This window comes from Crocodylus porosus, unplaced genomic scaffold (assembly GCF_001723895.1).
Source record: "Crocodylus porosus isolate Cpor-Errol unplaced genomic scaffold, CroPor_comp1, whole genome shotgun sequence".
Lineage (NCBI taxonomy): Eukaryota > Metazoa > Chordata > Crocodylia > Crocodylidae > Crocodylus > Crocodylus porosus.
The window spans coordinates 37,066,006-37,080,071 of NW_017728918.1; the positions used below are offsets into that span (position 1 = coordinate 37,066,006).

General features: G+C 43.1%; 1 protein-coding gene across 1 annotated transcript in view; it reads left to right on the top strand.

Annotated features, from left to right (window-relative positions):
• DLGAP2 (DLG associated protein 2) overlaps positions 1-14,066 on the top strand; it is a 162,946-nt gene that overhangs the window by 23,864 nt on the left and 125,016 nt on the right. Inside the window, exon 2 of the mRNA XM_019537482.1 lies at positions 12,047-12,258. Coding sequence (XP_019393027.1) covers positions 12,047-12,258 — 212 coding nt within the window. The remainder of the gene's footprint in view (positions 1-12,046; positions 12,259-14,066) is intronic.

Here is a 14,066-nt window from a genome sequence, read left to right on the forward strand (position 1 = left end):
TGCAGGTTTTTCTTCCCAAGGTGGAGAACCTTGCATTTTTCAGTGTTAAACACCATCAGGTTCTTGTCTGCCCATTTGCTGAGTCTGTCCAGGTCAGCCTGGATCGCCTGCCTGTCTTCTGGTGTGGATGCTTTGCCCCAAAGTTTGGTGTCGTCAGCAAACTTCGCCAGTCCGCTTCTGACACCAATGTCCACATCATTGATAAAGATGTTAAACAGTATAGGCCCTAGGACAGAGCCTTGTGGGACCCCACTGGTCACAGCACACCAAGACAATTGGCTCCCATAGACCACCACCCTCTCCTACCGCAGAGCCAGTTCCCCAGCCAGCGGATCGTGGTGACGTCAAGGCCACAGTTAGCCAGTTTAACCAAGGGGTGATTGTGGGATACCAGATCGAAGGCTTTTTTTAAAGTCAAGGTATACGATGTTGATCTCTTCCCCTTTGTCCAGGTGATAAGTCACCTGGTCATAAGAGGAAATGAGATTGGTCAAGCAAGACCTACCCACAACAAACCCATGCCGGGAATCCCTCAGGATATTGCCTTCAGCTAATCTGTTAAGGTTGGCCTTCTTGATAATCTTTTCCAAGACTTTCCCCAGGATAGAGGTCATAATACTTCTTTTGCATTTAATTCCAGAAATTGCCTACTCAGTTTCATGTGTTTCTCAGAGGAAGCTGCTTCTACAGAGGAATGCTGGTTGCTTTATCTTAACACAGGAGAAAATATGTTCAACAGTGTGTTCTTCCTACCCAGCAAACCAAAAATTATCCTGCTAGGACAGTAGTTTTAAAAAATGGCCAGATATCTATATTATACAATTTACCATGGTAGCATCAGACTCTGGGCTACTGCCATTAGTGTAGCATGAGTAGTGAACAGCTATTCTGGAAGATGTTCCCTACTCTGTGAAAGAAAAATGTCCATAAGTACTCTCTAAACAAACATGAAGAGTTATTCAAATATATAGCAAAATGGGCCATTTTACAATATTGGGAAGATTCCCTTTATGATGGCAAGGACATTTTTACCATTCTCAACATTTTCCTCAATTTTCTTCAGTTTTCTTAAAGATTTTCTTCAATTTTTTCCCAATTGAGGAGTCTGAGTACAATGCTTTTTCCAAGGGGATCCCTTGGAAAAAAACCCCTGGATTATGCATGAACTCTCACTGAGATTAAAGTTTTTGGCCTTCACCTGTGTGTTTGGAGCATTTTTGATTGGGTTTATAAAACTTTAAATCATTGATCCCCAGCCTTAAGTGGCCTAAGGCAATAATACTGAGCAAATAATATACTGCAGGTAACATCACTCTTCATGTCAAGACATTTTCAGTTTTTAATTTCCTGTACCCATGAAAAACATGGTGCTTGTGAGTCAGATCCATTATATGGCACTTCAGATCTTTTTCTTGTTCATGTTCTCAGCCTAAATCAATGATGAATAATAAGATGATAATAAGAATGTAGATTTATATTAATAAAGTTTTGATGATATTTTCACTTTTGTAACACCATTCATCTGAAACTTTCAGAGCATTTTACATTTACAAATTCAACTTCATAGCTTTCTGTGAGGTAGGTAATATTCACATTAACCTGGAGAAACAGAGGCACAGAAATGGGGTGGGTTAAGAATTCTTGGGGCTCTAGGCCAGAAAAGCACAAGATTGGTCTGGCATTGGACCTCACTGTCTATGCTGAATGATATCGAGGTACACTAAAATCCAAAAATGTGCTGCTGCAACTGTTTGCTCCTACAGAAAAACAGCAGCAATGCAAGCTTCAAAATTGGTGGGGCCCTCAGTTTCAGTGAGCTCTAGGCCTAGGCTCTATGGGCCCATTTATTAATCTGCCCCTGCTTAGAGAGGCTGTATAGTCAGGTGAAGTTGCATGTTACACATAGACCACACTAAATCTGTGGAATGTTAAGCAGTGTTAAAGTTAGAGCATGCTTTGTGCAATCACGTGTTATGGCAGGGGTGGCCAAAATATGGCCCATGGGCTGTATCCAGCCTGCCTCGCAATTTTCATCCAGCCCATGGGCAGCCATCAATTAATTGTACCCTACCCAGCCTGTGCGCTTCACTCCCATACTTGTTCATTGAAAGGCTTCAGCCCAGCCCCAGCCAGCATGCACAGCTTCTGGGCAGGGCCGCCGCTACCACTACTGCAGCCATTGGGGGACCTGCTCAGTTTCCCTGGCCTCCAGTGGCTCTTCCTCATGCCCGCAGCTGGGCAGGAGTGTGGGGCTGGTGGGAGTGTGAAACCCAGGGCCTGTGCCCAGTGGGGCAGTGGGAATGTGGAGTTTGGGTGGGCAGGGTGTGGTTGTGTGGGTTTCGTGAGGTGTGAGGAGGTGTGAGGGAGTATGGGAATGCCCCATTCTCCCCCATGGTGCACAACCCCTGCTACCAGCAGCAGTAGTCATCGGGTCCTCTAGAAGCTCATGGCTTATGCAACTGCAGTTGACTGGTGACATGCAGCTCCAGCCATTTCTGGGAGCTGCACGTGGCAGTAAGGAGGAGAGCCAGGTCAACCCACTTCTGTTGTCACAGCTAATGCGCATCTCCCTGTACTTGCGCACCGCAAGAGGGAAGCCCTGCACAATGGATCTGGCTGTCCTCCCCACTCCCTGGTTACCAGCGGAGTCCTGGGAACTGCACGTGGAAGCAGGGAACAGGGAAAGCAGCAAGCAGGGCTTTTCGCTGGTGGTGCATGAATCCCGGAAGCTGCACATGAGCTCTGAGCAACAGACGTGAGCTGGCCCAGCTTCACTCTTTGCTGCCACCTGCAACTCCCAGAACTGCCTGAGGCTGCATGCCACTGGGTAGCTGCACCTGTGTGGGCCACAAGCACCCCAAGCACCCACCACCTGCTGCTGCTGCTGCCAACAGCAGGGGTTATGTGCCATAGGAGAGCATGTGGGATGGTCCCCACCCTCCCTCACATCCCACAACCCCACACACACCCCCTACAGCCCACTCCACATATACACACACCTACATCCCCAACATACCTACATTCCCACACATCCCCCCCACATGCAGCCACACCTCCTTACAAACCCTGACACAACCCACATACACACCCTACCATATATACACTCACACCCCTGCCACACCCCACACCTACACACACACACACACATCCCACAAACCTCACACACACACATCAACCCTGTATATCCCTCACAAACCCCATACCTACCCACAGACTCACCCCCCCCACAGACACACACTCCCCAATACAGCTCCTACGCAATATACAACAGTAAGACTTTATTTTTGAACTTTTATGTTATCACCTCTATATACACTATGCAAATACACATAAATCAGGGAAAATATACTTTTTGAAATAAAATTAAAATATATCATAGTAGATGTTTGACTTTTGGCATATGATTTGGGTTTTTCTTCTCGGTTCCAAGATGGCAATCCTGCCCTCCCAAAGGAGCACTTTCAGGAGCAAGGGAAGGGACTTGCAGTGGCAAAGGTCAGGGGGTAGGGGGTAGGGCTTCCAGTCCCAAGATGGCAACCGTAGGTGGGGCACCAGTCAAGGAGTGGGACCTCCACTGGGGCCCTTGCCAGCTTACTAAATCTCATTAAACAGCCCTCCAGCTGAAATAATTGTCCAACCCTGTGTTAAGGGTTCATACTGTTTCTTGTGTACGCAGCTGTGACTTGCAACTAGGGGGCTGGTGAGCAGGGGCATCATTAGGAGCCAAGACACCTGTGATCTATTCCTGTTTGTGTCGCGGGGGTGATGGGAATGATGCATTCTGGGATGCTGGAGTATTTCAGACTGTGTATTTTATCTCCATAGAGCAGATTGACATTATCATGACATGAGTTAGGTAGCATGGGATAGAAGTAACCCTCACCTGAACTAATGTATCTTTAAGATACTCAGAGGGTACTCAGCACAAATCTAGCACAAGTTAATGAGCTTCCATGTGTGGATGCTCATATTTTAAGTGCATTTAGTATGGTCTAAGTCAGAAGTGGGCAATTATTTCAGTTGAAGGCCCACTTAATGAGTTTTCATGAAATGTCATGGGCTGCAAGAGTAGCCCTGCCCCTTGACAGGTGCCCTGCCCCCTGATCACCATCTTGGGATTTGAAGTCCTGCCCCTAACCCCTGACCTTTGCCACCAAAAGCTGCTTCCCTTTCCCCTCAGAAGTACTTCTTTTGGGAGAGAGTTGCCATCTTGGAACAAGAATAAAACCAAATCATATACTAAAAGTCAAACACCTACTATAACGTATGTTAATTTTATTACAAAAAATATTTTTGTCATGATTTGTGTTTGCATACTGCATATAGAGGTGATTGCAAAATAACTCAAAATAAAGTCTTACTCCTGTATATTTTGTGTGAAGGGTGTATTTGTATGGGAGCGTGGGAATTGTGAGGGGCTGTGGCTGTGGTGGGGGGCACACCCTCCCACCCTCCTTCACGTCCTGTTGGCTCTGGATTTAGAACCCATGTGCCTTGTTCCAGGGGAGCAAACCCACCCTCAGACTGACCACGAGCTTTCCATTCAATAATAGGTAATGTTTTTGATACACAGTGATAACAGAAAAGAAATAATACAAACAATCAAACAATTCTATAGCTACCAATTATAGGGCTGTCATCAGAGTCAGGACTCTGGCCAGGACTCAGACTTCACTCTGATGCTCTCTCTTGGGTGTCATATGTCAGCATGTCAGCAGCCTGGAGGTGGGATGCCCCAGCCCATCCCCACCCCCATGGGCTCTGTCCCAGGGACAGGGACCCCTTATAGGGAGGAGGAAGAGGATAGGGTTGGACCTTTTGTTACTCTCAAGTCTTTGCTTTTGTATTCTTCTCTCCTTCTGACAACTTGTCATCCATGGTTATCACTAATTGATCTCTCTGTGTTTGTCATACTGTCCACTTTTTGTGTTGTCAGCCGAAGTCCCGCTTTCATAAGCCTACCACATGCCCACATCCTAATTTGGGGCTTTACCGGTGTCCTTCTGATTTGGTCTGTTTCCCCAAAACTGGAAAACTCCAGCCCCCCCACTCTGGGGCCTTGTGAGCTGGTACCACCTTATCTCATGTTATGGAACAGTGTGGTACATGCCCCCACTTCCCCAGGCTGTGTGTGTATCTGTTGACCTTATGTTAGACAACCTTCCTGCTTCTGAAGGCTCAGAGAACTGTGTATGAGACCCAGGAGAGGTGTGTGTGTGTGTGTGTGTGTGTGTGTGTGTGTGTGTGTGTTCAAAATATATATATTCAAGCCAGCAATGCCATGCCCACCCGAGCTCCATGCTCTTGCCACTCCTCTGGGCATGGGCTCTGTGAAGCTTCTCCCTTTGCCACCAGCCCCAGCCCCATCCTCTGCCCTCCTGCTCACGTGCAGCTCCCCCTTCCCCCACCACTTCCCTACCTGGTTCCTGGAGTATGCAGGATGCCAGGGAAGATGAGCAGGTCTCCCAGCAGCTGCAGCAGTAGCGGCAGCAGTCCTGCCCACAAGTCATGTGCTAGCTGGGCTAGGCCCTTCTGCCCACGAGGGTGGGAACAAGGCATGAGGGCTGGGTGAGGTACAATTAATTGATGGGCACCCACAGGCCAAATGGTATTGCCTGGAAGGCTGAAATTGGCTCACGGGTCATATTTTGCTCACCCCTGGTCTAAATGTAACCCTAACTTTACCCTTAGATTTTCATAAAGATTCAGCTGGTGATTATAGTTTTTGTATATTTTGAAAGCTCTAAATCTAATATAGAGTCCCCAGAGGAGAACTCTTGCTCAATAAAAAGAGGTTATTCAATTGAAAAAAAAGTTTTTGGTACCTAGAGCAAGACTTATACACCATTTAGTAGCCCAAGTCCCAAACAAGAGTGGCCTAAGGTCCCTTGGCACTTCCAGGTTTAACTTTCAAATTTTCTGGACAGCTAGAATTCTGCTGCAGCAGATCCCATAACTGGTACAGCAGAAGCAGAGATTGGTTTGCGTGATTCCTAAACCCAATCCAGAACTAAGCATCCCTATGTCTAAGTCCACGGAGGGGCCAGATCTGATAGGTGTCCTTGGAGCATGCCTAACATATGAGAGGATAATTCACAAAAGGCATTACAGTCACTGCTTTCTTGTAAAACAGCTGCTTGAGAAAGCAGTGCTATCGTCTCTGCACATCTTTTATATAATAGTCTAGCAGCTACCACATTCACCAAAGAAGTGTTTCTCAGTTCTGTTTAGCCTGAGGTTGTTCATACCCAAATCCCCCATGTCCTGGAGAATGCCCATATCAACTCACTTTAGGGAAGGCTTGGGACAGGGCATTTCTCACCTTGGGACAGGGCATTTCTCACCTCTTCTGTTAAAACTGACCTACTGGGCAGAAAAGATTTTAAATTTGCCCTAAGCTGAAGAAAGGGGAGGAGGTGTCCTGAATTTCCAGAACTTGTATGCATTTTAGCCAACAACTGCTTGATGTAAAATGCATAAACAGCTCTGGGAACAGGAACCAGAAGTAAGTTCTTTCTCTTCTCAGGTGAGTGTCCTAAGCATAGGTCATGCTGCTCCTTGCTTTTGCTCTCTCACCCAGTGAATCTTTAATTATTCCATGAAAAATAGAATGGTTTCAGAAGGAGGGGCAGAGAATACTTCCACCTCAAATACCACGTGAAACTAACCTGAGTCTCACACTTCCCAAGCAAATTCTGTAGAGTTATAAAAAGGAGCTACCACAACCCCTCTGGCAGCCATGTTTTGACAACAAAGAGTGAACCCTGCTTAATTCTTTGAAAGGATGGTTGTAAGCACCCACTTTCAGCCAATTCAGGGCAGTAGGTTCTCTGCAGATACAGGTGCCTTTCTGTAGGCCGGGAAGGGTTAGGTTCGCAAAGGAACAGGGTTTCAAGCACACAGCTGTCCTCACAATTTCTTATTTGGCTGAATCTAGGCAGCCCACCAGAGACTACTAGCTATTTTAATCCCAATGTATAAAATGCTTGTTCAGACAGAGTTCTGGATTCTATTCCAGGGACCAGGGAGCCTAAAAGTTACTAAGTTAAATTTTAGTCACCTACCTCCTTTTACTGAATCCAGCTCTAAGTGATTAAAGCGATAGAGCTATTAACCCAACGTTCCTCCAGTTCCCTTTCTTCTTCCCACCACAGCAGTAGAGCACAGAATTTATTAAAAACTTATCATTTTCCATAGCTGTTATAAGCTAATCAGAAACAGATGACAAATTAAATGAAAAGATCTGGACCTTGCCAGCTCATTGTTCTTTCGAAGGAAAATTCATGTGGTAATATGCAGTTTAATTCCTTTGTGTATAAAAACTGCAGATACAAGGATTTATGTTAACATCTAGAACAGGAAGAAAGCTTTTTCAGAAATTATAAATATCAGCACTCATCACTATATGCAAGTAGGTAATTAGGGTAATTATTCCCAATTAGCAGCTGCAAACCCTGCAGATGGGAATTTCAGGGACTGGTAACTATTGTAAAAGGAATTTTTGCAAGCTGTAATGCTGCTTCCATGTTTTGCAGTACAAACATTTAATACACCTTATAAAATCTATAACAGGATGTGGTTAGTATTCTAAAATCCTAGGGAAAGAGAAATACTTTTGTGGAGTATAATGGGCTTTTCTGTGTTGTTATTCTGTCCCTCTTGCCAGCTGAGGTTAACTGAATTCTGAAGACTTTTTCAGGGATTCAGTCTCTTGCGATTGCATCAAGACCTGAATCCTGAACTTGAACTAAAATTGAAATTGAATTCTGCTCTGTTTTTAAGCTGTGAAGGCAGGGAAAAGATTCTGCTTATTTCAGTGTACCTGGAATCCTGGGAGTAAATCTGTAATCCCACTGAAACTGTTTTTCCTTGTGCCTGGCTCATTCTGCTCAGACCTGAAGAAGAATGTCGTGCAATTGAAAGCTTGTCTAACTATATCCCAACTGCCTTGTTGGTCCAATAAAAGCTATCACTCTAGGAAATCCTTCCCTCTTGCATTTATATCACAAGGCAGTCTACCAAAACTTCAGAAACCCATACTATGATTTGCTAATTGCAAAAGGGTTGGTGGCTTCTTCTTCCTTCTAATGGCTCATGGATCTTCCAAGTTTTTTGAGAACTAGATTGCAGATCAGTTTCCTTCAGTTATCTTGGTTTTTGGTTGCCAGATGCTCATATAAAAAAACCTACCACTTTTAGTTTACCTGAGTGCTCTTCAGGTTACATTTCAAGTATGATTTCAGTCTTTCCCTTTTTTATCCTTTTTGTGAGTTCAGCAGTCTAACCGAAGTAACCTATATCAGAGAAAGAAACTATAAATATCTAATTAGCCAAACAAGGATACATTACGTGTTGTTGAAAGTTATGTCAAGAAGAGCTATTTACCACTGTGCTAAGCTTTAACTTTCTGGCTTTACTATAAAAACGCAAAATTTAAACATTCATAACTTTACAGCTAAGGCTTGAACTTTGAGTCACAAATGAGAAGCTCAAACTAAGCATGTTTTAACCAGTTTAGCTTTTAGTTATTTAAACACAATTTCACATCAGAATGGATGGGAAAGGAAACTGAAAAATGTCTGAATTGATTTTGCTCAAACTTTTAAAACTTATTTTTGAGCTAAAGTAAAGCACAGATAGTTATTAAATTGCAAAACTTAGCATGAAAATCAAAATTGGCCCCTGATAAAGGAAACAGAGAAATAAAGTATTGGATTACCCATTGTATAAAAGTAACCAGAATATTTTTTTCATTACTTGAACCTTGTTCAAGGCCATAGTAGAATCCGAGCACTACAGACAAAATAAAACGTATGAATACATTTGCGTGATATCAGCAAGTTTGTCCAAATGCAATAGCCTGATCCCTTAGCAGTGTAACTCTGTCATTCAGAATTTGGCAAGCAGGAGTACTTCTAGTTATATGTGATAAAATTTAAGAAAGAGTGTTTATTTTGCTCATGTTAAGGATCTCCATCTGTTACAAGTCACACTGCATGCAGATATTTTTTAGGTGTCAGAGAATCTCAGAAATTCTCTCTCATGGAGAACTTCCTTAAATATGTGGTTCTGAAAGAAAAAAAAAGAATGATTTCTCATTTCTAGAGGTCTCAAGCCCTAGAAAAATGATCACCTTTCCCTTTCAACCTATACTCCAAATCCAAAACAGAATAACAGGAAGGTTTTTCTCTTTGGCACTTCATTTTCTCCTTTTTCAGAATACTTATCCTATCACTGTATCTTTTCTTTCCTTTCTTTCAGTGCTTGTGTTTCCACTTCTTTTTTTTTTCAGGCTTTTAAAATACCTAAGAACATATTTCCCTCTAAAATAATTTATCTGTCTTTCAATGTGTTTTCTTTTGTGACTCATCCTTTCTCTCAGGATCTCCCTATGTTTACTTTAACCCCCTGCTTCCTTTAGTCCAGCATCTCCATACTTCTTATCTCGCTTTGCTTCTCACTTGTGAAGCTTCTCCCTTGGCATTTCCCTTCTCCCTGGACCCTCTTTGGATGGAGTGCATAGCATAAATCCTGTACACACTGACAGAGTTGGCAGTGACTGCATTTTGGATGAGAAGCGGTTGATAGCTAGATATGTTACTGACTTTATGCAGCAGAAGAAAAGCCTATTGTGGGTGGGTCTGTTGAGTTTACTAGATTCCTTGGGCGCATGCAGACATTCAGGGAGGGTAGATCACATTAAAATGACCACCCAATCTAACCTAGTTTGCCCGGGTGTGGACCTTACACAAGTTAGGTCAATCTAAGTGTGAACTGTACAGAAGTTCAGAATAGTTAGATCTGTCTAAAAAAGGCCAATCTAATCTAAGCATCACTACCTCTGAGGTGTAGTCAATTTTGATTAGATTGGCTATTTTTAGACTGCTCTAACTGTCCTGAACTTCTGTACAGTTTCCAGTGCAGTCTCAGGTCTGAGAAAGCCTAGCCACTAGCCCCAGCTCTGCACTTTCCCTACCTCCTCCCTGGAACCAAACTATTTTTAGCTCCTCTGCCCTTACCTCCACCCTCACATGGACAGCCTCCCTCCCCATGGATCAGCCAGCCCTCCTTCAAGCTCACCAAACTCATCAGTGCCAGGCAAGTAAATTCGGGTGGTGGGGTGGGCAGAATGAGGGACTTAGTTTGCAAGGGGTGAGGGGCGTTGTTTGTCTGGGGGTTGGAGAGATCAGGGTCTAAAAATAGACCCTGGCCCTAGAGGGTGAGGGACAGCCCCCATGGACCCTGCAAGCCTCTTGGATTCCACCAGCTCCCTGCCCAGTCCTCCTCACAGACTCTGCTTGCCCCTTGTAATCCCCCTGCAGACCTTGCCTTCACCCCAGTCCCCTCCCTACCTCAGAGCCTGATGCCTACCCAAGTCTGCCCCCACTCCCTGCTGCTAGGTCCCCCATCCCAACTTACCTTAGATTGGATGGCCTTAGATTGAGCTAACATCCCCCTACCCTCCCTGAATGTTGGGACACATCCTTTGTCCCTTTGTATCAGGCTTAAATGTGTTCAGGATGAGACTCTTGACTAGACCTTTCAACTTTGTAATCTCCATTATGTGTTCATTATTATTCTGCTTTATAGGATATTTGTGAATATTTTAGTTAGTCTATATTATATGTGAAGTCATTATGCTGATAAAGCACTTGATGCTCCAAGATTCTGAGTTCTGATTGTTATCAAGCAAAGTACCTAGGCTTTAACTATGTGATACATATTAACTGTCTTCAATGGCACTGCCTACATGCTTCGAGCCAAAGGTATCTTCAAGTGCTTAGCTGGAACGAGGCCAGGTCAAAGAAATAATTTGTAACATAGCTAGAGTCAAGGATAGGGTTTATGTTTTATACAGGTTTCCCTGCATATAATCTTGAGTTGAAAGTGTCTCTGCTTCAAATCCCAAGTTGCTTTAGGTAGAGATGTTGTATTACTGAATTACCAGACAACTTTGTGTTGTGTACCAATGATTATGGATCTGTTAGGTATGAATTGTCTAATAACTAAACAGTTATAAAACTGCCTGAACTCTATGTATTAAAAGTTATTTGAGTACATTCTTGGATAGGCATGATGAGGATATGTTGCAGTCTCCATACATTTTTTCTTATACTTTAAAAAAAAAATTCTGAAAATGTGCATACTTTTTACCTGTTTTACAAGAATTTCAGTTACAGGTGGCATTAGTTCTGACTCAGTTCTATCAATTTGTATAAAAATATACAGCTTTCCATAATTTACATCTAGTATATTTTATTATTTTAATGGTTTATTTCCAAAAGCCCAATATGATAATAACTGATAAAATATTCAAAAGTGATTGACCCTCAGTGGGCACATCCAGATGTGCATGGATGTTTGTTTCCCCAGGGGCAAGAAGCAGTGGCGCACCTTGCCCCACTGCTAGTTGTTTCCATGTACCGCCCATGCCATGCATGCTTTGGCACACAGCAGATTACCCTGGGTGGGGTAGGGGAGGCTGGGGCCAGCACTGTGCTGGCCCCAGCAGCCTCAGATGGGGTCCTGGAGACCTCCCAGGGCTGCAGAAGTGGTGGTTCTGCCATGCAGAGCCTGGCCAGCAGCCACAGTGCAGCACCGGGCAGCCCAGCACTGCTTCCAAGTACAAAAAAGCCTCTGTGTGTGCTGCTCCACCTTTTTTCTTCCACAGGTTTTTTGACCCCTAGATAGCCCACACAAAAAAAATCAGAGCAGCGCACCATGGGCAGCACTCCCTTGCAGCACAGAGAATATCTAAATGTGCAGTATGTGGCACTGCCAATGTGTTTGCAGCACCACAAACCACACAGCCACATTTGTCTGGATGTGACCAATGCATCCTGGGCTCTTCAGTACTTTAATTAAAAATGGATTTAAGATTCTAAGTCACTTATTAGGAACTCATAAATATTTCCAAATAGATTTGTGCCTCAGGGAAAAAACGTAAATGACTTATTTCTGCAATGTGAGAAAAATCAAAGGAAAGTATTTTAAAATATGACAGAATCCATTCATATGTTGTGTATGTTGTGATGTACTGTACCAGGTGCCTCAAGATGAATGGGGAGGATACCCCACTGGTGGTAAAGATGAGGAGATCCCCTGCAGGAGAATGAGAAGTGGAAGCTACATAAAAGCCATGGGAGATGAAGAAAGTGGAGATTCTGACACTAGCCCTAAGACATCACCAAAGGTAGCAGCCAGGCCAGAGTCATTATTAAAATCCATTGGTCAGAGACCACTTGGAGATCACCAAAAGTAAGTTTCATTGAACCTTATAGATTATGCTTCTAAAAGCTGCAGTGGCTCAGGTTGTTTTTTTCTTTTGCATCCTCTCCAAACCAACCAATATCTACAGAAAAAATGCAAAACTATAATTAAAAAGTAGATTTGGAAATACTCTTGCCATTTCATTCTAAAGAGCTGTAGAGATACTAATGGCTAATGGATGAAAAATTGCTTTCTTCCTCCATCAGTATAATGAATCTGCTATTTTTAGAAGAGTTCACTTTTTTATTAAGAAAATATATCAATCTTTGTTTGGAAACTAAAAATTCAAATATCACTGGTGATAGAGATATGTATTTTAAAGAATAATTATTTTTGTTGTCATCCCCCATATTTTAAAGTGATTACAACACCATTTCCTATGACAGAGGAATGACACTACACAAAAAATGCATATGTCTGTATATAGAAGTATCATATACAAGGCACCTGTCATATTCTGTTAGTTACAAGATGCTTTCCTGTATATCAGTTACACTGTATCATACTCCTGTAAAATTGTAAATATATTTTTTAGCATGAATAATGGTTCCAATGTGGCCGATAAAATAATGCATATTTAAAATGTATAAATATGTATTTAAATATTTACATAACTTTACAATTCTATTAGACTTGTAATTTACTTTGCTTTTCTTTTAAAGTATCATTAAAGGAAAAAAGTATATCTAAGAATTAAATTTTCTAAATTTTCTGCTATCAACATCTATTCATGTAATTTGGCATTGCTCACAGATTAGAAAATTGGCAGTCAGTGTTTGAGAGAAATGCACAAAGTAAAGAATTTTTTTGCTGATAGTTTGCCTAGTTTGCCACTAGCTATGCTGTGGATAATACTTGGAGATAGAACCAGAAGAACAGCAGCAGTAAAATCTGTCCGGCTTCACTAAATTGAACTCTGTAATTAACCAATTAAAAGAAAAATACCTTTAGCAATGCTTATGGAAAATTAGAAACATCTATGTTATTTTGTATGATTAGTATGTGAGTGCCTAATTGCCTATGTTTACTTGATATGGATTTAAATGGGAAGGTAACACAGAGGCCAGAATCAGGGACGTCCTTTCAACACAATCGCCGTTAGATATGAAGGGACAATTCTTCAGCCCAACTCTAACACAAGCTCATTTTTGTATGAATTAAGAGGGAAAGCCAAAGAGAGTGGTCCATCATATTGGTCCACCATTATGTCAGTGATCTCAAACATAATAGGGTTAACCCAGACATAATAAGGTTAACAGAAACTTGGTGGGATTCATCCCATGACTGGGCAGTTTGCATTAGGGGCTATAGGCTTTACAAGAGGGATAGAGAAGGAAGGAAAGGCAGGGCTGTGGTGCTCTATGTCAAGGAGCAATACATATCCTCTGCCAGAAAAATGGGGTCAGAGGAGGGGCAAGCTGAAGGGCTCTGGGTCAAGATACAAGGGGGCTGTGTGGAGAGGGATTTAACGGTGGGGGTCTACTATAGACCCCCCAACCAAGGGGAGGAGCTGGACCTGGAATTTTCGAGCCAGCTTGCAGAGGCACTTAAGGCAAGGGATGTAGTTGTCATGGGTGACTTCAGTTACCCGGACATCTGCTGGGAAGAACAGTCAGCCAGGTCGGACCATTCCAGGCAGTTCCTGGCCAAGATACAGGACCTCTACTTAATTCAGGAGGTGCACAGTCCCACCAGAGGAAATGCCCTGTGGACCTGGTGCTGGCCACAGGCGATGACCTGGTAAGGGGCCTCCAGGTCCTTGACCATCTGGGTGATAGCAATCATCGCTTGCTGGA